The 26,361-nt window shown below is 41.9% G+C and overlaps 1 protein-coding gene across 1 annotated transcript; it reads right to left on the bottom strand.

Annotated features, from left to right (window-relative positions):
- Positions 1-7,905: 7,905 nt before the first annotated feature.
- LOC111869468 lies at positions 7,906-24,678 on the bottom strand. Its single transcript, XM_023861036.2, has 5 exons — positions 24,623-24,678; positions 22,511-22,770; positions 18,428-18,518; positions 12,722-12,937; positions 7,906-9,533 (listed from the first exon to the last, which is right to left on the bottom strand). The coding sequence occupies exons 1-5, from the start codon at positions 24,660-24,662 to the stop codon at positions 9,421-9,423; spliced, it is 720 nt and encodes a 239-aa protein (XP_023716804.1). The 5' UTR covers positions 24,663-24,678; the 3' UTR covers positions 7,906-9,420.
- Positions 24,679-26,361: the final 1,683 nt, after the last annotated feature.

The raw sequence follows: 26,361 nt of genomic DNA, 5'->3' as shown, positions 1-26,361 counted from the left end.
TTATTCAGTTAATTAGTTAGTTGACTCGATGTCACCGCTTTGTGATCAGCAGTTCTACTTCGCTTTCAGATGGTTCTGAGTTCAAATCACTCCACGGAGTCCGGCAAATTTAATCGATTTTTTCTTGATCTTTCTCATTGTTCATAATCATTTTTTTTTTGTTTCTTATTCGTCTGAATTGATACAGCGTCTTTAAATAAACCGAGAAACAAACTATAATAAAACGCGCTAATGGAGCTAATCCATTGTAAGTCGTTAGCAGGGTTTGTAATAGGAAATGTAAGCAGATAACGGGTATCGAATGACATAGGAACCGCTGGTCTTAGGTGGCCTTATGGCCTGATAATTATAGGGAACTTTAACCCTATAAAGACTGGCTTTTTTATAAATAATGTATTTTAACGTGGATGTCCAAAGCCTTTTTCGGAAACTGGTCATTAAACACCTTGCTAACGAATGTAGAAGTACGGCGTTTTCTATGCTGTCGGCGCCGCAACCACTGCTATGCAACGTCGCGGTAAGCACTCCTCTCCGGCAATAGAGGCTGTTTTCCGTGTGGTCTGTCTAACTGTCTAACGACAGTTAGAGACAGAACAGATTTCAGTGTTTAAGTAACAGTGAGAGAGTTCTCGGTGTAAGATAGCCACAGAAAATTCGTCGTGTGAAGACTTGGCGTGTGATTTTTGATATGTTATATCTGGAGTGATTTGAAACGTTGTTCCTGTGTTCTAATTGCATTACCAGGAAAGGACTAGTGTTTGTGCAACAGTGAATTATGAAGTGTGTGTTTAAATCAGCGATAGCGCTGGAACTTCAGCGTGATTAAGAAAGGTTTTAACGAAGGTGTTAATAAATCCAGTCATCCAAACTAGTACCCGTCATTCTTATAGCGCGTACCATCCTACACGTGACATTATAAAGACTCAATTCGTACCTCACAGGAAATACATTACGTCATCGCTACAAAGCCCAACCGGTTAATGCTGTTTAGGGAGATAACCGCTGTTTTTTGTGAGAACCATACGGAACACACAAACACACTGTGTGGGCATAATGCAGAGTTTTAGTATCTTGTAGTCCGTACCTCACAGGAAACACACTCCGTCTCCATAGCAACACCCAACCGGTTAATGCTGTTTAGAGAAATAATCGCTGTTTACTGTGGGAACCATACGGAACACATAAATACACTGCGTGGGCAGAATGCAAAGTTTTAGTGTGTTAAAGCGGGTGGTACATATATTAACCACTGGGCTTTAAAGTGTTTAAATTTGAAGCGCGGTTTCCTTTTTATGACAGTAGAAAAAAACATACACTGAACAAAATTTGATATAAATTGCGTTGGGAAATGAAAGTCCCCAAAATCGAGACAGGAATAAAAGAAATGAAGTTACTAATTTGGCAGTGAAAATGCATTCAGAATATACGTAAGTCTAATAATTGGTAATTATCGTGTCTGTTATTAACAGTATTTAAATGCTTGTTACATGTATGTGTAATAGCTGGGTGCTACAGCATGGGAATGTTAAGTAACAGGAGATGCAATGGAGCGGAGAGAGCAGTAAACTGAAAAGAGAACCACGATTTATCTCAAGGACATTAGGATCTTGTACTAAGTGAAATTCAGCAAAAGGAAAGAAACAGGATAAGAGGTTAAAGACTTAGCCCACAAAAAGTGGGTACCTACATCAGTTTCAATTAAAATTGCATGCCACAAAAAAAAAATGTATGAAATTTAGCTGATATAGAAAGAGACGTAAGGGACCATATGATACATCTCCGAATTCATTGCCGTGTCTACTTTCACACGGTCAACTTCTGTCCTTTCACAAATGAGGCTATTATGCACCAAAATGTGGCGATATAAACATGACGTCTAGTGTGGAGGAAATGTCACTATACAATTCCAGAAAACCGAATGTTGGAGAAGGTGTAACCAGTGCATTAAGAGCACAAGAAATCAGTTCCCTGCTTCAGAATTTGGCAAGTTCCACATCCAAGTAAGGGAAGATATATATAGTACAAGCGTTGTAAGGGGGGGCACGCGGTAGCATAGTTGGCTGAGACACTATGCTACAAGCCGGAATCCCCACGGCCGTTAATATCGTTTTTCTAGACCGGAGCCGCTATTTCCTTGAAATATCTCCTCAGTTATCCTCACGAGGCTGAGTGGACCCCGTTCTAGACCCACTACTTCTCAGAAAATCTGGTAGCGCCGGGAATCGAACCCGGACCTCTGGATCTGTAGCCAGGAACTCTGACCACTAGACCACAGAGGCGGTCCAGTAAAGTTAACCCTACTTTAATTAATTACGCGCCATACCGTGAAGATGCGTGGGGGAGTGGAGGTGTATCCCCACAATGATTAACTTCGTCATTAGGTGGAGGTGAGTAGTCAGCCCACGAGTACCCTTGGGAGAGGAGATAGTGTGGGCCCCAGAGACGGTCTGGAAAGTTTTGAGATCCGAAAAATATTTTGCCTCTGCCGGTAAGGAAACTCCAACTTCTCGATATACCGACTGAGCTGGAGAAACTTACTGACTAGCTTCTAAAGAAGGACTCCGCTAGATGGAGTTGTTTCGAAATGTTCTAATTTTACCATATTTTTCCGAGTTAAATGCTGTATAGTTAAAATGGTGTCATCGCATCGTTTCAAGGTCGTTCAGAAAGACGAGTTCGACAAAACACAATATTTTGTGTGCAATAATAACGCTCCTGTTTATTATATTCTGGTTCTTCTTTTTCTCGAAGCAGTTTGTCACGACTTGAAAGGAAAATTTTGCAGTCCTAATGAGCTGTTTCCATGTTTAAATAACCTGTCGACCTAATTAAAGGATTCCGGTGTGATTGGATATCGCTACAGAAATGAAAGACGTAAAATTGTTAGGGGGAGGGCCGTGCACTTCTTCAGGGAATTTACCTGTAACCCAATGGGGAGGGTGAGGGGGTCAGTGTTTCGCTCATCATTATTATTAGTTGCTTTTGAAAAAATAAAATTGCTATTTCAATATGGCGGATCAGTGTTCAAACCTACAGTGTGTGTGATACACTGTAATTTTGACGGAGAATCTTTTGGAAATGTGAGGAATATGAACCCGCTTCCTAGCTACACACGAATATATCGGAAAGAAACACTGGCCTTTACGTTCCGCTGTCATTTGAAATATGATAAGAGGGAAATCCCCTTCTAATGATATTCAACAATTCAGGTATTGAGCGAGTTATTTAATGTAAGATTTGAGGTTTTCACGGCGGTGACTCAGTCTGCAGCCACCTGCTCAAGCTGGTTCCTGCAGTGAAAGTGGAGGCGATATGTTCCTCTGAAACGTCGGTTCACAGGATCTATACGGAGCCACATCCCAGATGACAGCATTCTTCGAGTTATTTAATGTAAATTGCGATAACCTTGGATGTGACAATGTTAAATTTGGTAGATATAGTGACGTTTCGGGGATATTTATTGCCTCTGTCTACAAGATTGGACACAATGTGGAGACAGTGAGTTCCTGTGTCTGTTCACAGGCCGTGTTTTTGTCCTGGTGTCTGGGTTATACGTGAGAAGTGAGGGGAAATATCGAAAGGCGTAGAGGGACAGTGGTTTCAGATACATTGTGAGAGAAAGGAATTGTGACGCACTATGGGTACGGCTCCGTTATAATCCATAAACGCCGTATTGTCCTATTCTAAGAGGAATCGACCTGATCTATAGCGTGTTCTGCTGAGAACGTCCATGTCTAAAAGCATGCAGAGTACACGGCGTCATATGCCGGAACACCCAATCTTCAACTCTCACGAATTAATTTATATGGGACACAGCCCATTGTGGTTGACGCGTGTTTAATTAATTACGCACCCTGACCTGTAACTCATGGGAGGGGGTATATATCCATTCTCTCTTAACAATCGGCACTTGATGAAGTGGAATGGTCAGCCTCTCGCTCCGGCTGCTTACACCCTGGAGAAAATCCGGTACTCATCAAACAGAAGGCTGTATCAGTTCCAGAGCGGGTCTCGATACTGTGCTGAAAATATTCCCATCTGGAAACGAACCCTGATAAGCTGGTTGTCCAGTTAGTCACTATACTCACTGAGCTATCCGGACTGTATTCCTAATTTTGAAATAAAGAAGCAGATAATGCTTCTTAAATATCCTCATAAACACAAAGGAACCCAGTAGTAATTTAAGAAATTTCGTTTTTAGCCTATTTTTTATTTTTAAAAAATAAAAGGAGATTTGTGAGTTCACATTTCTCTCTCTCTGTCTATGTATGCCCCAAGTAACGTCTTGGTACACACGTTACCGCAGTAAAGAATACAATGTTGGACGTGGTGTTTTCCATATGGGCCATGTCGTATGAAAAGAAAAAACCTACCGACAGGATAGTAGACTGAAAGTAATGGAAAACATGATCGTGGGTCCAGCGGGGCCCAAAATCAAGAATGACTGTGCTGGCGAAGACCAAGAGCAATTTACCAGAAAATGAGACTGTCCTTGTTTGCATCCTCTGTTCTACCTGCAGTGACGTGAGGACACGTTGTAAGGTTCGCAGGCAAATGAATGTGAATTCCTTTCGTTTTATTTATTTGGCTGACCGCATCTTCCCATCGGGTACTCACTCCCTCGGTTCGACCTTGCGAGGACGGTGTTTCGGGCGACTGCACTGACTCACTTCGCAGAGTGTGGGAGCGCTGGATTGAGTCATGTCACACTGCGGTGCAGGTGATCCTCTCCTCAGAGAATACTGCATAACTTCTGCTCTTCGCCAAATAAAACGAGAATTATTAAGTCAAGGATGATGAGAAGGGTAGGGCATATAGCATGCATGAAGAGAAGAGGAATGTATATAGAATTTTCGTGAAAAAATTAAGAAGGAAATATGGGAGGATAATATTAAAATGTATCTTAGAGAAACAGGATACTGTGGTATGGATTATGTTCATCCGGCTCAGGATAGGGACAAGTAGCCAGCGCTTGTGACCACGGTAATAAAACTTGGAGATTGTTTTTTATGCAATATTTTAAATTTTTGAATTTGTTATGCTTCCGCGCATCATGATTTTCTTCTATTGAAGATAATTTTCTAGTCACGTGGTTTTATGTATCTGCATCCAATAGCCTTCTGGCGACCTTGCTCGATCATTGACTGGCTGAATAACCCATTACAATCGACAATAGATCTGTTCCACGAACGAAAACCATGGCTACATGATGGAATTTCGATTAGATCACATTTTGTACTATTACAAAGTTTTCATTCTTTATTTACTGCTTTTATTTATACTCTCTTGAATTTCTTCCTACTTACGCGTCCATATAGTGTTATTCTAGATGGCCACTCCGGTTTTTTTTCTTCTTTTCTTCATGTGAATCACAGCTCTTCCCAGGGGAGAATTTTTGCTCGTGGCAATGGTCTATAGAGTGAATCATCACCCAGACATCATTAGCTATTAAATCGCTGCCTCTGATTGGATATTCACCTCCACCAACAATATCAGCAGCAACAATTCTCGCTCAGATAAGTTTTGGTTGAGGTTTACAGAATTCGTTAATCTTTCTCGTGCTCAGACAAGCCTCAGGCTAAAGCCACTTTTAACGATGAGCGCAATATAAGGTAAAGAAGATGAGGTCATCCTTGAACTTAATTAAGTACACACCACGAAGACGTATGGGGGAGTGGATGTATAACTCCACGCATACTTAACCTTGTCAATAGATAGAGGTGAGCACGTGTCGGCCGCTGAACCCCCAGGTAAAGGGCTCTCAGAACCCGTTGGATAGGAGGCTGGGTGGGCCCCAGTCTGGATGATAGAACCCAGATTCACCGATCATCAAGCACAGTCACTAGTAACTAGTCAATATCGGTGACTGGGACATATCACACCCGGAAAAAGGACATGTTTATATCTAGCGACTTGCCGTTTTCCTTGCAAGTTTTGGAGGAAAAATGTTTTGAGAAAAAGAGGTGAAGTTATCCCTGAGTAAGCACTACGCCATGAAGGCGTATGGGGAGTGGATGTATAGATCCATATTTTCTTAACCTCGGCACTACCTGGAGGTGATTGGTCAGCTTCACGCCCCTGCCGCTTTACCCACGGCGAAAGATCCCCCGGTACCCATTGGATGGGAGGTTAAGTGAATTCCAGAGCCGGTGTGGACGACGTGGAGAAGAGAATAGTCTTGACCCTATTGGGACTCGAACTCCGACCCCTCGGTCGTACAGCCCGTAGGCAGTCGCTATACCGACTACACTATCCTGGCTCCTAAAATTATCCCTGTGCTTAATTAAGCACTGCAGGTAGGTGAGTGGTCAGTTTCACGCTCCTCCCGCTTTACGCTGAGGACTTCGTCTCTGGAACCGTTGGATAGGAGGCTGAATGGGTTCCAGAGCCCGTCTGGATTTAATAGCGAAGAAAAAAATCATGGTCCTGCCGGGTATCGAATCTCGACCACCCAGCCTGTGGTCCGTCGCTAAACCGACTAAACAATCCCCGCCATGCATGCTACATGTCCAGTCATTTTCATTACTATGTATGTGTTAGATAAAGGGTAGAAATTACGAATTATTTCTTCATGTTCCCTTTTCCTTATGCCTGATACATAATCATAATTACGTCATTTTAATGTCTTTGTCAATTAATAAATGGGAGAACATGTATAAGATAAGCCATGGATTTATTTCCATCACCAATTTATTGCTTGTTTCTATAAAGTAGAAAAAAATACATGTACTGCGGGACTTACATTGTACAGTTTATCATTAGAATACGTCACACCACTTCAGTAGACGTTAGAAGCGCTGTCTCACTCACACAGACACGTAGCACCAAGCAACACGACCTCTTGGTATTTGATATGCTTTCACTCCTGAAACTCTGCTGATTAATCTAACTCCTAAGTCTCATCAATAAACAGAATTATATCGTTTATAACTCCTTCCAGTGTGCGTTCAAAAATTCAGTGAGCATGTCATCAAAATATTACTGGTTCGTAATGCAATTATTATAAATAATTTACATAAATTATGCTGTTCGTTTTAGTAACCATATTGCTGTCCTATTTCGTATAACATGAAGCATCATTGTGTGCTGATATAGTGTCAGCTAATAAACATCTGTGATATATATTTGAACACTGAATCAATTATTTGACTACAGGAAATGGTCCCAGAACACTATCCCTGAAGCAAGAAAATTACATTTTAAATAAACATAATTTGTTTCGTTTATAAATGAGATATTGAATGTCGAAAGTATATAATATGGACTTGGAGAAAGGAAACACGAATATTTCCGCAATACTGCCTTAAAATTTATGTTGATAGATGAAATATGTAACAATTACATCAGTGGGTCTTCATAAAGTGTGATAGTTGGACAGTAAGGGCCGTGATCTAGTTTTTGGATGGAGAAAGACGATTGTTGCGCCATCTCATAACGTGTACATGAATTAATTTTAACGGGGTACCGATTCGAGATGTTGGTCATGTGATATGAAGATGTAGCAGTCTTCCCTACTTGTTACATACTTTGATTGAAGTAAAAGGGTTATAACATATTGCACTTGGCGTTGTAATTTCAAACCATCAGAGCAAGTTCTGGATCATAATTATAAAAAACAAAATGGACTCGTAATTACTTAAGATTTTGACTGTAACAGTATTTAGGCTGTTCTAATATGGAAGACATTTTTAAAACATGGTGATGAATACATTAAGAAATGTATCTACAGGGTACGAGGTAGCGTAGTTGATTGAGGCACTATGCTGCAAGCAGGAAGGTCGCGGGTTCGATTCCCGATGAAGTCATTGGATTCTTTCAATTGGTTTAATCCTTCCAGCCGTACTATGGCCATGTGGTCGACTCAGCCTCTAACAGAAATGAGTACCAGGAATATTCCTGGGGGTAAAGGCGGCCGGAGCCTAAGGCTGACGACCGCACTGCCATCTGTGAGCTGATTGTCTAGAAAATGTGGGATCCTCGTCGTCTCACAGACCCATGAGCCTCTACAGCCTGTTTTACGGATAGATTTACATTTTTTACCTTTAAGAAATGTATCTAGACACAGTCCAGGAATATGATGACAAAATTTCTGAACGCACCCATCAATTTTAACACAGATTTTTTAATGTTAATGAGACACTAACTGAAATATGTCCAAGACTACGCTAATAAAATGTCTTTTAAGTGTCGGACAGATTTCAATATATTTTGGTATCTGCGTGTAATTATTGATAACCACTCCATATATTTATGCAAGCACTGTTAGCTCTCAATTACACTTCATTTAAAATTTTATTCTAGAATCTATTCACTCACTGATAACATAAAGTTCATGTCTTTCACTCGCGATATTACATTCTATATTCTATTTCGTTCACAAGAATTGCGTTGTATCAAACTGTTGTAATGAATAAGAGTTAAAAGAAGGAATGTTATTGAAAATTTGGGTCAACACAAGTTAATATTGTCTCTCAGCACATATTATGCTGATGTTCAAGTATTGTGTTATTCTTTAACTCTTCAGTGTTTAGCTTTATTTAATAAAATCCCTGCATTTATTTATGTATAATGTTCGCGAAGCTAGATGTCACTTAGTGTGAAATACGCAGCTTCAGAGAGGTGGCAGATGCACATTGTTAAAGATAATAATCAATTTTAATGTGTTCTAATTGTTTCGAAGTGAAATATTCTTTCTTTATAGCAAGGAAATAGTTCAATTTGTTTATTATAACAAACGGATTTCAATGCTGAGTGAAATGGAGTTATTATATTACAATATTTCTACTTTTTTAGAAATATTTTTGGAGTATCTGAAAGAAGGAAGACGTAATATAATTTCATTGTGACATGACGAAATCACCGCCTTCCAACCTCACGTCACTTAAGCGCACTTACTTTGTGTACAACTTGAGATATCAAAGATCTATTCATTTCGTTTAAAAACATTTATATTATAAATACAGACTAAACATCAGAACTTAATCACGTGTGTAACTGAAAAACAAAATATTCGCTAAACTTAACTATTATTTAATAAATTGTTACTATACTAAAATATGAAATATTAACATAAGTAATATCTTACATGGTACTGTAATAAAATTCTAAACTGGAATCCGTAACATAAAAATTTACACATAATTTAGTATCCATAATATAAAATTGATGGTGCTAATGGATATGTTCTTCTTATAGAATATTATAATAAGTACCTTTAGCTTAAATTGATTTTGCTCTCAAGCTCGTGGTACGTTTTTTCTATTTTTTATACGCAGATAAGTTCCAAATATTTCAAATAAGAAACAAAGGCTTCTGCCTTACAATTTGAATCTAACTATAGGCTGTACAGTAATCACAATTCTTTGCTTCATGAAATGTTGCTAATTGAATGCATCCTCTACTTCGAGGTTGCGTGTTTCTTCAGTCCCATTCGCCGACGAACATTGTCCTCGGTGTAGGTGGTATGTAGCCTCTGGTAGGAATGGGTAAGCGGCCATATATGTGATTGTAAGGGGACTCCAGTGCTTCAGAATCTGCAAGCAGAAAAAAAAGGTACTTAAATAAATGTCTCAATTTATTGGGTTACAGAGTCAGAAAAAGTATTCTGATAATTAGGTTCCGTTTCACACTCAAGCTCTCAGGAAATCTTATATTTTCAGTCTCGGGTTTTCTGGAATTTTTAACATTGTCCATCGTCCAGTGGCCTAGAGAGCACAAAACTTCGGAAACTGAATCTGTTTCACTCTTCAGGTGAGAGGGAGACACCTACTCTGTTGGGTCCCTTAGAAAGAGCTAACCTCAATCACAGGGTCAGGTCCTCATGTGAGAGGGAGACACCCGCTCTATTGGGTCCCTTAGAAAGAGCTAACCTTAATCACAGGGCCAGGTCCTCATGTGAGAGGGGAAAAGACACCTACTCTGTTGGGTCCCTTAGAAAGAGCTAACCTTAATCACAGGGCCAGGTCCTCATGTGAGAGGGGAAAAGACACCTACTCTGTTGGGTCCCTTAGAAAGAGCTAACCTCAATCACTGGGCCAGGTCCTCATGTGAGAGGGAGACACCTACTCTGTTGGGTCCCTTACAAAGAGCTAACCTCAATCACAGGGCCAGGTCTTCATGTGAGAGGGAGACATCTACTCTGTTGGGTCCCTTAGAAAGAGCGAACCTCAATCACTGGACTTGACGTTAGCTCTGACGGTCCCAACAGAGTAGGTGTCTCCCACCATATTACCTGAGGAAGGAAACTGATCCAGTTTTCGAACTTTTAGAATAACGGATGATGGAGAAACCAAGAACCGATTAATCCCTAGGGTTAGACTCTGTCACCGGAACACTTTAGAATCTACTTAACTTACTGGGATTGATTCTTGAAATATTAATGCTCTTTCGAGTGCTAAGGTTAGCTAGCGTCAAATAGTAAGGGGAAATTACAACGAAAAATGCGTTCATAAGGATTTGAGAGTTGTGATCGTGACCTTTCTACTGATATATACCACTTCCGTCACTGCTACTGCTTACAATACTACTAAAACTGTTACTAACGACTACTACTACTTCTTCTGCTACTGCTACTGTTTCTACTGCCATCTTTACTGCACAGAACAACATAAACACAGAAAAAACGCACACAGACATCCATGCCTCAAGTAGGATTCGAACACACGATCCCAGTGTTGAAGCGGGTGAAGACGGTTCATGCCTTAGACCGTGCAGCCACTGTGATCGGCCCCAAAATATAATGGGCTTTTATCATATAATTTATGTCTTCACGTTTTGCATGTACATGGCGCAATTAAACATTTAAAATAATTACTGTTTTCTAGCAATGATAAGTTGTCATGCGAAGATTTGTACATCAGACACACACGCAGACATGGTGCTAGAAAGTTACAAGACATTTAAGAAAGCGAAAGAAAATACATAACTCAGCCAAAAAAAAAAAGAGTAAGACGAAAGAATATAAATAAATATTCTTGCTCATGATTGTAACAAAAGACAGAGAAGAAATTGTTTACAACAAAACCCTGTGTAGGCCATTTTGAGAACAAAGTACTACAGGCATGCATTTCAATAAATCTAACGGCGCGTCCACATTATTCGTGCTCTTGCTCGTCTGGAGACCCGTCTGGCTTTTACTTGTGCCCGTAAATCTTCGTCCACACTACTTCAGTTGCTCGCCGGGCTTCGGCGCGTGAGGATCCGTATATTTACTCGTAGTGTGTATAGGCTGTAGTCGTATTTTAATTTATTGGCTATAGTTCTTAATTTAAGAATTTAAAATTTGCTTGTCTCGTGACTTGTCATATCGTCCACATTACTCGCGATCATAGCGAGTCACACGAGCACGAGTAATGCGGACGCGCCTTAGTAGTATTTAGAATTAGAGAGTTGAACATTCGAGGCTCAATATCCATGCAGTTGAATTTTACCTTACATAACAACGTGAGAAATACAAAAAAAAAACACCCTAAAATCCCGTTGCGTGTTCATTTGTTTAATTTGTGCAAGAAGTGATTAATTATAAAGATAATAAAATAAAGGATTGAACTCGCGAGACATATAGCATGCAGGGGCAAATGAGATTCATACAAAGTTCTGTTAAAGAAAAATGAAAATCGGCTTCGAAACGCCGGCGCCACATCGCAGAAGACGGAATCCTTAGTCACCGCCTTGGAAACCTCAGATCTTAAAAGAGATATCTTATTGTACAGTTGTCCCTGTCCCCTGGGTGGGCCCCAGAACAATTCTGGACTCTGTGGAGAAGAGAACAATCTTCTCCCTGCCTGGAATCGAACCTCGGCCGTGCAGGCCATAACCTGCCGCTGTCAAATGACGTATCCCGACTCAAATTGATGTCTTAGTGAAAAAACAAAATATTTGCATTGAAAATATGTTATTAATTTCAATTAAGTAATAATTGGTTTTGTACGTCCATGTCTCTTGCATTAAAATTAGGGGTAATAACGAAACCTGAACGCACTAAACGATTCTGACCCCCATTTTGGGGAGTGGTGTACCCGATTTCGTACATTTTCGAGTCCCGGTAGGTGCAAGAATTTTTTCTTCATGTCGTCCAGACCGGCTCTGCGGTCCACCCAGTCTTCTATCCAATGGGTACCGGAGGGTCTTTCCCCGGGGGTAAAGCGGCCGGGGCGTGAAGCTGACCGCTCCCCTCCAGCTAGTGCCGAGGTCAAGAAAAATGGGGATCTATACATCCACTCCCCCATACACCTTCATGGCTCAGTTCTTAATTACGTAGTTAAGCACAGGGCCAACTTTACATTTTACATGTTATAACTCCCAACATATTAAATTCTGTCTGTGGACTAGTGTTCAGAGTTCGTGGCTACATATCCAGAGGTCCGGGTTCGATTCCCGGCGCTACCAGATTTTCTGAGATGTAGTGAGGCTGGAACGGGGTCCACTCAGCCACTTGAGGATAACTGAGGAGCCATTTAAAAAAATAGCGGCTCTGGTCTAGAAAACCGAGATTAACGGCCGTGACCACGTGACACCATTTATCCGCTAAAGTTGGCACTAAATTCGCCGACAAGCGGCGGTCGCTCGGTCGATATAGTTCGCTTGTGGACTAAAACCACGGAGTTTGTTGTTAAATGAAGAGAGAATTGTTAGTTGTTATAGTGACTGCCAAGTACCCCATTCAGACGTGTGCTCCGTGCTCAACGTGGGTATAAGAGCGTGGTCAAGTGACCATACACACCCATGCCGCTGTCGAAACTCCTCGCATGCCACATGACCGGATGTTGTTGCGGATGGTGGATAGCCTGGTACTGATGGAACTGGTGCACCATGCTGGAAGGCTGGGGCGCCCCACCGCTGAGAGTGCTGGCAGGGTACCGACCCGCGGTGTCCTTTGACTTGCCAGTCTTGACGAAGTTGGGAACTCTTGCCCGCAGACCGCAGTAGTACGGGTCATCTGTAAACATTTGTGCATTCATCATAAATCTGTTCAGTTTCTGTCACTGTGATACAACCCGGAAGGTCACGGGTTCGATTCCCCATGAAGTCATTGGATTTGTTTTTAATGGACCTAATCCTTCTAGCGGCACTATGGCCCTGGAGTCGACTCAGCCTCTAACAGAAATGAGTACAACGAATCTTCCAGGGGAGTAAAGCGCGGCCCGTGCGTAAGGCTGACAACCTCACCGCCATCTATGAGCCGACTGTCTAGAGAATGTGGGAGCCTCGACGTCTCACAACCCTATGGGCCTTCACGGCCTGTTACAGGGATAGCTTTAAACTTTTTTTACCAGCACAAATCTGAAACATCCGATATGTTTTATTTTACTTTCCACTCTGACTGCTGAGTCATTGTAGGCAGTAAAATATTTAAAAAAATGAGTCTGCTCCATGGAATTGTTAACGGAATCAGAATCGAACGAAGAGGGGTCTTATTATTTTTTTTATTGCTAGTGGGGTGGGACTAAGTCCCTTGTACTGCGGCCACTTCTGGCCTATTGTGCCAGCTCCAGATGATAGGTGAGGGTGATTGTGGAGCAATTGGTGGAATGAAAATTGGCAGGGGAAACCAAAGTACTAGGAGAAAACCTGCCCCAGCGCCACTTTGTCCATCATAAATCCCACTTGACCAAACCCGGGATCGAACCCAGGCCGCTGCGGTGGGAAGCTAGCGACTAACCGCTTGAACTATGGCGCGGCCAAGAGAGGTCTTAGCTCACAGTAAATGTTCATTGTGAGTTACTGAGACACGCACAGAGAAAGGGCCATAAAATTCTATAGCATCGTCACACACATAAGGCTTGACTCAACTCTCGACATAAACTGATTTGTATAACAAAGTCTTATTTCGACATAATATTCATAAAATATGATTTATGCCATTCACGTAGAGTAAAAATGAAGAAAATTTATTCTTCATTTATCCGTTCTCCTTTTGTTACTCTGTTTGTTTCTTTGTTCGTAATTCTTCCACCCACCTTTCTTTCCTTTCGAGAATTACGAGATACCCATATAAATTACATGCTTACAGTTAATTATAAAGAGATGTACTATATATATCGTACTGCATAAAGGTAACAAATTTAAATATGTTCCTGCTTTTGTTGATCACAGTGGCCGCGCGGTCTGAGACATGAACTGTCTTCGCTCTCTCGAATGCTGGGATAGTTGGTTCGAATCCCACTCAAGACATATTTGTCTGTGTGCGTTTATTCTGTATTTGTATTGTTCTGTGTGTAGATAACGGCCTTGCGACGGGCTGATCCCCCGTCCAAGGACTCCTACCTCTAAAAATTCGGCCGAGGTCCAACAAAAGGGCTGTAGAGCTATAGATAGATTTTCCTGTGTTTTATTAATTAAGTACTACGTCATGAAGACGTATGAGGGAGTGGAGATATAGCTCCATTATTCTTGACCTCGACCGCTGTCATCCGGGAAGATCGTCCCACTGTAACCATTAGATGAGAGGCGGGGTGGGCCCCATATCCGTTTTGGGAATTGAACACGGGTTATCCGGCCTATAGCTCGTCACTATACTGACTGAGCTATCCGTACTCAGCAGACTGTATTAAAGTTGTAAGACTTGAGGTTTTCACGGCGGTGACTATGAAGAAAGCAGTCTTCTGGGATGTGGCACCGTGTAGATGTGGTGTTAACAGACGTTTCGGAGGAACGTATCGCCTCCATCTTCAGGGTAGAAGGAAAAATAAATCCCCAAGCGAAGAGACCGTGAGAACCGGTACAAGTTTGCGATACGCTCCTCCGAAACGTCGGTTAACACCACATCTACACGATGCCACATCCCAGAAGACTGCTTGCTTCATTGTATTAAAGTTGTCCTTATTATATAGCGACGAGAGAGTTGGTTACTGGGACGCCCAAGAAGGAGAACAGTTAAGTTTTATGAAATTTGCCAGAGGAATATAATTAAAACAAAACACATTCTCACTAGCAGAAGTGAAAGGAATGCTTGTACGTGGCAGGGACTTCAAAGTAAGAGCAGTAAATATTTTCATAAAGAAACCAGTTTCACTTTGGCACTGATTCCCTACAGCGACCAGAGTACAAAAAACAAGGTCACTTTACAGACCGTGGCCTGAGAGGGGTATAAGAGTTCGTGAAAATTACTTAAGGATCTCTGGTTTATTTCATGATGCAGTCAGTACTTCAAGCTATGTAAAGTAGAATGGAAAAATGATGAGCGAACAAGAAGTTCTGGGAAGAACTAAACGCCTGAATTCCTTGATACGACACGGACCTCATAGAAGAAAACGCGTCGAACAATCCTTTTATTGTTGCTAGTGCATTCGTTGCTAACGTTTTTATTTAACCGTTAACTCTCAAGGACATAATGATTTTTACCGAGCCGTTGCCTAGCAATGATAAAGCATACCGATACAGACACAGATTGATTGAAAAGATTTATGAAGTACGACTTTGAGATGGGCTCCGGTGCCATGTTATACATACCAAGTTTCATAAATTTTCGTTCAGGCATTCAAAAGTTGATTTGGTGGGGACACAGACACAGTGACCCTATTGGACTCCTTTAAATTTTTTCAGAATGTTGGAAAGAATAATGAACGAAGTGGTCGTTGTCTCGTTGAGATATTTCGAAATTCCCGTGGAGAAAATCCACCATAAATTACAGTGAGGATGGCAGCGTTTCGGCCAAGATTCGAACCCAGCACCTCTCGAGTATAAGTCTAGAGCATTATCGCTGTTCCATTGTTCTCGGTTCTAATACGTTTGCTAGTTCGTATTAACGTAACCACAGTCCCGTCTTGTAGTTTGATAGATTTCAAAAGACGTTTCGGAGGAACGTCGGTGAATACGTACCAGATAATGGCATCGCTTCTTATAAGATGGTTGTTATCACAGTCACAGCCATGAAAAATTGAAATCCTACATAGTCAGAAATTGTTTCTGGGCATCTCTCTCTCACAGAACAATATTGTAGCGTGTAGAGCCGTTGCACGGTCTCTCGGCAACGGATACGCATGCAATAATAGAGGTAATGTTGTAAACGGTGTTTTCTGATCGGTCCGTGCAAATGGATCATAAGGAAGACAATTTGGGCAAACGAGTCAGTTCTGTGCGGGAGTCTGAGAGAAGGGAGCCGCCATTCAGACAAGACATGAGACCGGAAGCAGAGGACTAGCCATTGTTAGAAGCCGTTACCAGGCAACTACTAATGAAGACACTGCGAGTTCGAAAAGGTTTAGCGTGATTTTATAGCGGTTGTGTTATAGTTATTTGTAGTCACGACCTGTAAGCGGTCAATAAATCCAATATCCAATCAAAACCCTGTCTATAATTACTCTAACACGTAACAATATGTTATTCGTAGACTTAACTAGATCGTGATTTTTATACGTTATTTTCAGAAAGATCATAATATAAAAGCATAACGTGTAGAACATGTCGGTCTCGCAGCATATTTTATCTACGAAACTATAAATTGCATTTCGGTTAAATTTCTAGTTCAGAGCCTACACTAAATCATATTTTAATTAGCTGTTTCCCAGGAGCTTTCTACATGTCTCGCCATAAATTCCTTCTTGATATAGATGTTCTAATTGTTTATTACGAAACTACTACACAAATACTGAAGCATGTAATACACAGCATCAGAGAGCATGGAATTTATATGGTCATTAAGGTTAGCAGTGATCAGTTGCAAATAACCATGAGTATGATAATTACATGGAGCTGAAACCTTCTTGAGAAGCTGCCACTTGCGCAGCGACTCAAGAATTTCCCAACACTTTATGGAACCCGAACGTTCATTACCGTGTTCACAAGAGCCTACCATTTGTTCCTATCCTGAGCCAGATCAATTCAATCCATATCACCCAAAACTATCTTTCTAAGAACCATTTTAATATTATCAACACATCTACGCGGTATTCTTCCGACTGATCTCTTTCCTTCTGTCTTTCCCACCAAAATTCTATATGCATTCCACTTATCACCCTTCGTGCTACATACCCTCCCCATCTCATCTTCTTTGACTATAATTATTCTTGGCGAAGGGTACAAGTTATGATGCTTCTCATTATTCACGTCACTATGAGTATTTTTTCTTTGGCGCTATAGCCCCAATTTGGGCGTTGGATTACCCCCATGAAACTCTCCGTTTCACTTCAGTTTACTAGATCTTAGACATTCGGTAGGACTCCTTGGGCGGGTGATCAGCTCGTCGCAAGGCCGCTACTTGTACACAAATACAGAAATACGTACTCACACACACAAACACGAAATATCCATGCCCTCAGTGGATTTCGAACCCACGATCCCGGCTTCTGAGCGAGCGAATACAGTGCATGTCTCACACCGCTCAGCTACCGTGACCGGCCACTATGAGTATACTCCATTGGAAATGTCTGGGGAATGCACGTAAACAAAACATGGACGACAGGCGTGTTCGTGTCTTGCTGGATAAGGGACCGGGGAAGTACCGTTCGAGAGGTTCACGTGATGCAACCGTAATGCGTTATGACACACTGAACATTGCGGAATGGTAGGCGCGCTCTCAAGTGCGCTTTTCATCTGTCCCGCTACGTGCTTCGACTTTGTTTACGCGCACTCCCTAGACATTACGAATGAAGTATAAGTACACAAAAACATTTTCCTCTTATGACGTAGTTTGAAGAGAGCGGCTTTAACTGCTCTCTGTGTGTCGGAACCGGAACTACCAGAGGCGCCTAAAATGAGGACCTTCGTAATTTTTACTCTTCTCCAAGTATAATTAGAATAATCAAGTCGAGGATGAGGTGGGCAGGGCATGTAGCACGAATGGGGAAGAAGAATGCATATAAAAGCCAGAAGGAAAGAGACCATCAAGAAGACCAAGACGTAGGCGGGTGGACAACATTAAAATGGATCTTAGAGAGACAGGACGTGATGGTATGGATTGGATTGATCTGGCTCTAGATAGGGACCAGTGGAGGGCTCTTGTGAACACGGTAATGAACCTTGGGGTTCCATAAAATGCAGGGGACAGACACCTACTCTGTTGGGTCCGTTAGAAAAAGCTAGCCTCATTCACTGAATTTGATGTTATCCCTGACGGAACCAAAGGATTAGGTGTTTCCAATCCCATTACCTGAAGGCGGAAACAGATCCAGTTTCCGAAACGTCGTATTTTTCAAATATCATAAGATGGCTAAAGCAAAGAATCGCAGCAGTACACACCACTCTCAGAACTCTTTATAAATTATTAATATTTCTCGTATCCAAATCAAATTATTGATGGGGAAACTGGCTCTCATTTTCCGGGTCTTGTAGTTGTATACATTAAAGGTTTATTTTCACATTACTCACAGATACGTTTCTGGAACAAGGGTGAATATTATTCTTTGATAGAGCTGTAAGACTTTATGATGTAAAAAAATTAATTATTAATATTAATAATATTAATTATATGGACAGATATTTCACTCACCATATTTCTTATTATCTTTCGCTTTATCTCTTCCCCTTGAAGACGGGAAAGGTTTCAGTCTGTTTTCTTCCTCTATGTCATCGTAGTCCGGCTGAAAATAGAGGAGAAACATTAGAAAGGCATAACTAAATGGGTCAGTTTCTTAATTTTTGTATAGTCGGTAGGACTCCTTGGGTGGGGGATCGGCCCATAGGAAGGCCGCGCTACCTGCACACAGTACAGCACAAACAATAAATAAACACACACAAACATCCATGTTTCCAGTGGGGTTCAAACCAAAGATCCCAGTGTTTGAGCGGGCGAAGACAGTTCACGCCTTACACGGCGCGGCCAAAATGAATGCCAACATGACGCAGTGTTCACCCGCGGTCACCCATCCAATTACTGACCACGCCCAATGTTGCTTTACTTCCTTGATCGTAGAACAACCGGTGTATTCAAAACGCTGTGACCTTCGGTTATTCTAATTTCATACATGAAGTGGTTATTGTGACGTCGAGCTTCATCATTCGCATGATTCATCTCCTGAGCCCCATCGGCTCTGGGGTCCACTCAGACTCCTATCAAATTGGCATCGGGGCCCTCTTTTCCCTGGGGTAAAGCGGCCGGGGCTTGGAGCTGCCCACTCATCTCCAGCTAGTGCCACTCTCCCGTACGCCTTCATATACTAGTGCTTAATTACGAATAGTAAAAAAAAAAAGTAAAGCTATCCCTGTAACAGGCCGTGAAGGCCCATAGGGTTGTGAGACGTTGAGGCTCCCACATTATCTAGAAAATCAGCTCAAAGATGGCGGTGAGGTTGTCAGCCTTATGCAGCGGCCGCGCTTTGCTCCCCAGGAAAATTATTTAATTAATTCCTGGTGCTCATTTTTGTTAGAGACTGAGTCGACCCCAGGACCATAGTGCGGCTGGAAGGATTAGGTACATTGACAAAAAAAAATCCAATGACCTCATCGGGACTTGAACCCGCGACCTTCCGGCTTGTAGCATGGGACAACTTTATCTTTACCTTTTACATGAAGGTTTAAATGCATTGCTCCAAAACTACAAACATTTTCTTGAAAACCTTCAGACGGACAGTTTACAGTTTACAGCGCCAGAAAGACCTCGGTTTTGCAACAGACTCATGCCTGCAGCCTGCGTAACCCGCACCGGCTGGTTCCCAGCCTCGAGACCGCTCGAGACTGTTAGGGCAGTCCGTACCAACGAGTGTGCCAGCAACATTGCTAAAGTTCCGCTGGAAATTTACTGAGAATGATAGCAACATTGCACAGTTATAGTGAACGTGAGGGCCGCGCCATAGCTCAAGCGGTTAGTCGCTAACTTCCCACCGCGGCGGCCCGGGTTCGATTCTAGGTACGGTCAAGTGGGATTTGTAGTGGACAAAGCGGCGCTGGGGCGGGTTTTCTCCAAGTACTTCGGTTTCCCCTGCCAATCTTCATTCCACCAAATTCTCCATCATCATAATAATCACCCGAGGCAGGCTACAATAGGCCAATCAGTGGCCGCCGTGCCGAGTGGACCCAGTTGGACTCCACCCCCCACTAAACGAATTAAAAAAAATCAGTAAGGATGTTATTGTTATTATATAAACTGCCTTATTTTTATTTTATTTGTAAGTCTTTTTGTTCTTTCTACATATTCATTCTTACTTTGTAATTGGCCTCCGGGCTGTTATTTCGCTTTTATTTTTCCCCCTTGGCACTACAGCCCCAGTGGGCCTAGGCCTACCTCCATGAGCATAGTAAGATGAGACGATAAGCGCATAATGAATTGAAAGGGACGTGGAAGGATGTAATCCTATCAGAATTTAATGTTCAATTCCTGTATTCCTTTGGACGAACTGAGGAAAACCGCATAAATCCGCAGCCACGATACTTGGTCTCCAAGCTCAGATTTTAATCTATTATTATTATTATTATTATTATTATTATTATTATTATTATTAGGTATAATTAGAATGATCAAGTCAAGGAGGATGAGGTGGGCAGGGCGTGTAGCACGAATAGGGGAGACGACGAATGTATATAGGGTATTGGTGGGAAAGCCAGAACGAAAGAGACCATCAGGAAGACCAAGACGTAAGTGGATGGACAATGTTAAAATGGATCTTAGAGACATAGGATGGGATGGTATGGATTGGATTGGTCTGGCTCAGGATAGGGATCAGTGGAAGGCTCTTGTGAACACGGTAATGAACCTTTGGGTTCCATAAAATATTGGGAAATTCCTGAGTAGTTTCAGAATTAGCGGCTCCTCAAGAAGGGCTCAGCTCCATGGGTAAGTAAGTATTATAATTATTATTTCCGCAACGGGGCTTTCATCTTTTGCTTTTCATCTTACGCAGAAATTCTATTAGCATCCAGGGGTTTATTTCCTGAAGGCATGACTGAAAAGCCGATGCAGGTGACTTGCTGTTCCTTGCCTGGTGAAAGGGAACGTACGGTGGTATGATTACTGCGTGGCTTGTGACAATTGCATGGCCAGGTCTTCGTGTGTTGCACAAGAGAAAGAAAAGCCGGGCGCGGTTGTGTTCAGTAACTGGATTAAGTCTAGAGGTCACAGTGATTGTTTGATCTGGTTGACATAATTGACGTTGTTTCCGTAGCGCCGCAAGTAAAACACGAACCCATGACTACAGGGAAAGGAAGGAGGGTAAAGGTCAGTCGTAATATGATTCGAGAGACCGCTGTGCTGTTCATCTTATATTTCGTATCCCTCATGAAGAATTCTTGTCTGCACGAATTTACGGCACAGATCTTCAAATTGTCTTATGGAATATATCACTATTTATATTAACACAAATATTTATCCTTTTATCACGCGTTAGCGTAGTTTATTGAGTCACTGTGCTACAAGCCGGAAGATCGCGGGTTCAATGAGGTCATTGCATTTTTCAGTTGACCTAATGACCTAACAGAAATGAGTACCACGAATCTTCCTGGAGGTAAAGGATGACCGGCGTGTAAGGCTGACAAATTCATCGCTATCTGTGAGCAGATTGTCTAGAGAAAATGTGGGAACCTCGACGTCTCACAACCCTACGGGCCTCCACGGCCTGTTACAGGAATACCTTTTACCTTTTCTAATGTTTCTGTTTTTCAGTTAACAGCGGTGTATGTAGGTCGGTCAATGCAGTGTCGAATAGTAGGATGATTAGGCTTAAATGAATTGGAAAAATATGAAAGTAAACGACATTGGTTTAATTTGAGGTCCTGTTGCGGCATATACCTCGAGGAACTAAGGAAAACCATGAAAATCTTAATCAAATCGGCTAGTCTACAAACTGATATTTGAACACGTGATTCCACTAACGCGAACCAGGAATTCTACAGTGACACTCGGTAATAAAGACGCTACCTCCCCCTCCACCTACTACTACTACTACTACTAGGGGGAATGGAGGTAAATTTGCATTCATTTTTAGCCTACTTTCCTTATTAATGAAACATGAGTGGGTTTATGAGATCATCTTGCTGTCTGGCTGTGTACCGCCTTAATTTATTTTTGTGTGCTATGCGGTCTGAGTCACATCAAAGGAAAGTAGGTGATTAGTTCTCCCCGGAAGTTCTAGTTAAAAAAAAATAAAAGCTTTCCCTGTGCTTAATTAATTGAGAACTATGTCATGAAGACATGGGTGAGTGGAGTTTAGCTCCACCATACTTGATCTCGGCATTATACATGTGAGTGGTCAGCTTCACCTTCCGGCCACTTCACTTCCGGTACCCATTGTATAGGAGGCTGAATGGGCCCCAGAATGGGTCTGTACTCTGTGAAAAAGAGAACATTCTTACCATGCCGGGAATCAATCCCGGGCTGTCCAGACCGCTATCCATCCCTATACATGGTGTCACATCACTTAAGACAGTATCATGAGAACCTCATGTTTATATTCAGCCACTCCTGTCACATTACTGGCATTGATTTGTTTGAAGATAGACGCCACGAAATAACAGATCCTTGTTTTGTAAGCCAAAACATACTTCATATCAGGTTACTGACCAGTAACATAAGTGGTACACATAATTACCACTGCGGTGAGAGTAGTTAAACATTTTGTTTCAGTCTTCTACTTTCACTGACCTTTGGAATATCGTGTGGGTAAGTGTTGTCTCGTGGTGGTAGTTTTGGTGGTTTGTCACTGCGGCGCTGCAGTAGTTGTTGCTGTTGCTGCAGTAGTTGTTCCCTGGCCGCGGCAACCATACCAGTTCCGTTTCCTGTGCCAGTGGTACCAGTTCCAACTCCAGAACTTCCCGATGACCCTCCGCTACCGGCGACACTGTAAGGATCTTCGTCTGGTATAGGAATACGAGGTCTGTTGCGAATATCGACGGCGCGCTTGACTGCAACAGAAGAAAAATAACACTGTTGGAATCTTTCATTGACAGAAGAAAAGTACACGTCCTTGAGATTCTTGTTTTCTTGAAGTTCTTGTTGACGGAAGTGTAAATTGTACGCTAATTAAGCCAAACTGTCGAGCGGGAATAACATTCTCTATTACAGGACAAGGACCACCTCTGTGGTCTAGTGGTCAGAGTTTCTGGCTACAGATTCAGAGGTCCCGGGTTCGATTCCCAGCGCTACCAGATTTTCTGAGAAGTAGTGGCTCTGGAATGGGGTTCACTCAGCCTTGTGATGGTAATTTAGGAGCTGTTTCAAGGAAATAGCGGCTCCAGTATAGAAAACCGAAATTAACGGCCGTTGGGATCCGTTGCGCTGACCATGCGACACCCTCTATCCGCAAAATTTGGCACCAACTTCGCCGACAAGCGGCGGTCGCTCGATCGGTATAGTTCGCTTGCAGACTACAGGCCACAGAGTTTGTTCTTGTTTATTACGCAGGACAAGACAGTTAAATTTGTGTCGAAAACAAGATGGATTTCCGGAACAAAGAAACACAAATATAAAAATACTTAACGCATTCCAAATGGAATGTAATATGCGTGGGAAAGGCCTTGGAAATATCTTCACCTTCACTGATCGAAATACACATGGAGTCATCTTTTTTTTTTTGTTTCCTTGCCACTACAGCCCCAGTGGGCCTAGGCCTACCTCCATGAACTTCTCCGTTCACTTTGGTTTTTCTAGATCTTACACATTCGGTAGGACTCCTTGGGCGGGTGATCAGCTCGTCGCATGGCCTCTACCTGTACACAAACACAGAAAACCGCACACACACAAACTAAACATCTATGCCCTGAGTGGGATTCGAACCCACGATCCCGGCTTCCGAGCGAGCAAAGACAGTACATGTCTTAGACCGCGCGGCTACTGTGACAGGCAGTGTATAAGAATAATATATAAGAATTCAGTCCGTACCTCACAGGAAACAGATCCGAACCCACGATCCCGGCTTCCGAGCGACCGAAGACAATTCATGCCTTAGACCGCTCGGCTACTGTGACCGGCAGTGTATAAGAATAATATATAAGAATTCAGTCCGTACCTCACAGGAAACAGATCCGAACCCACGATCCCGGCTTCCGAGCGAGCGAAGACAGTTCATGCCTTAGACCGCTCGGCTACCGTGACCGGCGGAGTCATCTTTAAGACAAATTATTTTAATTAAAAATGAGTGGAGATCCTGCTAAGCACAATTCGATTAAATACAAATTGAGAAAAAATCAACCTCATTTCAAGGTTTCTGGGTACATCGCCCTTTCAGAAAAAAAATAGGAGATGGGGCTATCCTCCGATAGAGCTGCATTCTGGTAAATCTGTTTTAAAGAAACCGGTTACTTTTCAAGTGATATTTGTTTGCAACTTCACGGAACACCTATTGAAGGCTTCAATACATTCCTCTTTAAATTAGACTGTACGGCTTCAGGGTGGTCCATTTAAGTCTTCTCATTGAAAGAGTTAAATCACAGCATCCGTGAGTGGTCAATAGGTAGACTGGATTTAAAATCTTTGTTCCAAGTTCTAAAAGTGAAGACTTGAGATAACTTATTATAAGATCAATGTGTCATTGTCGATTCGTCTTTACCAAGAAATGGTTATAGAGTAAAAATAATTTATAATGGAATTCTGAGTGACTTGGACAATTTTTTCGTTTCAGAAAGTTTATGGCTTAACACATGTACTTAATTTCAATATAAAAAGAGCATACATTACATAAAGTCCTTATTTATTTTTATGACCTACATTACAAGTTATAAATTCATACTATATAACCCTATAAACCTGTACACTCACCTTCACAAGTTATCAAATTTCCTTTTTTCCTTCCTTTCATTTACTGTCAATATTTATTAATCTGATTTATGCAGTGAAGCTTTCAGCTGTTTAATAATGCGGGTTCTCAATTGAATGAACGAGTTTATACACTCCTTATACATACCACCAGCAATTACACGTAATTATAGCGCAATCGCTATTCTACACTTTATAATTCACTGTTACACTCACACTAGAAGTCTCCTGGTAACGCAAATAAAACACGGGAACTGTAACAGTCTCACTGAATTACACACTTCAGATATTATATGGAATGTCTTCTCTTCACAACAGGACTCTTGCAACTGACGCTTAACTACACGGCACGGCACTACACTGCACTCTACAGTAATCTAAGCTAGATTTCTTCGTTATATAGGCTACGCACGGACAACACAGAAAATACAAGTCACGCGATTCCTAGCCTGCGAGTTCATTGGCACGCTGTCTGTTGCCTAGCAACGCGCTATAATATTCGTCCACCAAGACACATCTTCCATTGTTGAACGTTGGAAAGTGTTTGTGTATGTATATATATATGATTATTATTAATCCATAATCTCGTGGCTGAGTTGAGTGCAAATACATATAACAACCCAGTTCAAATTCACTAAAAGCCAAGGTTTCATAACGTTACAGTTCACAGCAATGTGCATTATATGTTTCCTTGCTTCCACTTTCCGCCTTTACTTTGTTTCAGGGTCTCAGTATATGTGATTGGTGCATCACTCAGCCCCAAATTCCAATAGAAAAACAGATAATTGTTAGTTAGGAGCCGGATAGAATCATGATAAACACCCATGTGTTCATGGTTCAGGGACTTCATTATTAGTTTGGTTTAGTGGCATAAATTTCTACCTCCGTATCTATCCTGGTTCCACGCATGTGAGTGCTTGGAACAATTTTTAGTGTAAATTTTTCCTGTTAGCTCTCATGGACTTAGCCTGGTCTCAGGTGTTTATAGACTTAATATTTGGTAGTGTCTTCCTACACCTGAGGACGGAAACAGATCCAGTTTCCGAAAGGTGCTTTATTTTGGTTATTTAGAATCCGGACGATAGACAAAGCCCCAAAACCCAGTATATATGTGTGTTATACACCATCGTCAGAACCCTTTAGTATCTACTAAGCTTCTAAGCGGCCTCCGTGAGTCCCGTGTCGTAGATTTACGGCACGTAAAAGATCCTCATGTCTCTAGGAGACCTCTGAGCAAAATTAGGGGAAGTTTCCCGCCCCAGTAGTTTCCAATGCCTCTGGTAGATGGGGGAAATATCAGGTACCGACGGCCGACCTCGTTGGCTGAACGGGTATGGCGACAGTAGAAATTAAAGGGGGACGCACAATGGACCAATAACTGGTCTAAGTTCATGGGGGAAAGCCACCCCCTCTAATAATAATAATAATAATAATAAGACCCATGTGTGATCAGAATTCGAAACCACGACCCCAATATATCCATGGGTTTAGATGTAGAACTTAAAAAGGACTGGTACTTGGGCTCGGTTTCATTGTGAGTTATTCTTTGCATACGCCGCTGAGCCTAATATCAGCTAACAGCATGGCTGACCTTGAACGCAAGTATAGACCGGTTGCCTGTATTTGCACAAAATGTGTAGGTTTATGGAATTATTTACGTTTCGCAGTCCCAGATGTTAAGGCTACATTTCCTAAAGCTCACGGCTCTCTTCGCGTTACGTAATTTTAGTTCCTGGCTCGGT

The sequence above is a fragment of the Cryptotermes secundus genome, unplaced genomic scaffold (assembly GCF_002891405.2).
Source record: "Cryptotermes secundus unplaced genomic scaffold, Csec_1.0 scaffold1771, whole genome shotgun sequence".
NCBI classification, from domain to species: domain Eukaryota; kingdom Metazoa; phylum Arthropoda; class Insecta; order Blattodea; family Kalotermitidae; genus Cryptotermes; species Cryptotermes secundus.
Note: the sequence above shows the minus strand (reverse complement) of the source record. Positions and strands in the feature narration are given on the sequence as shown.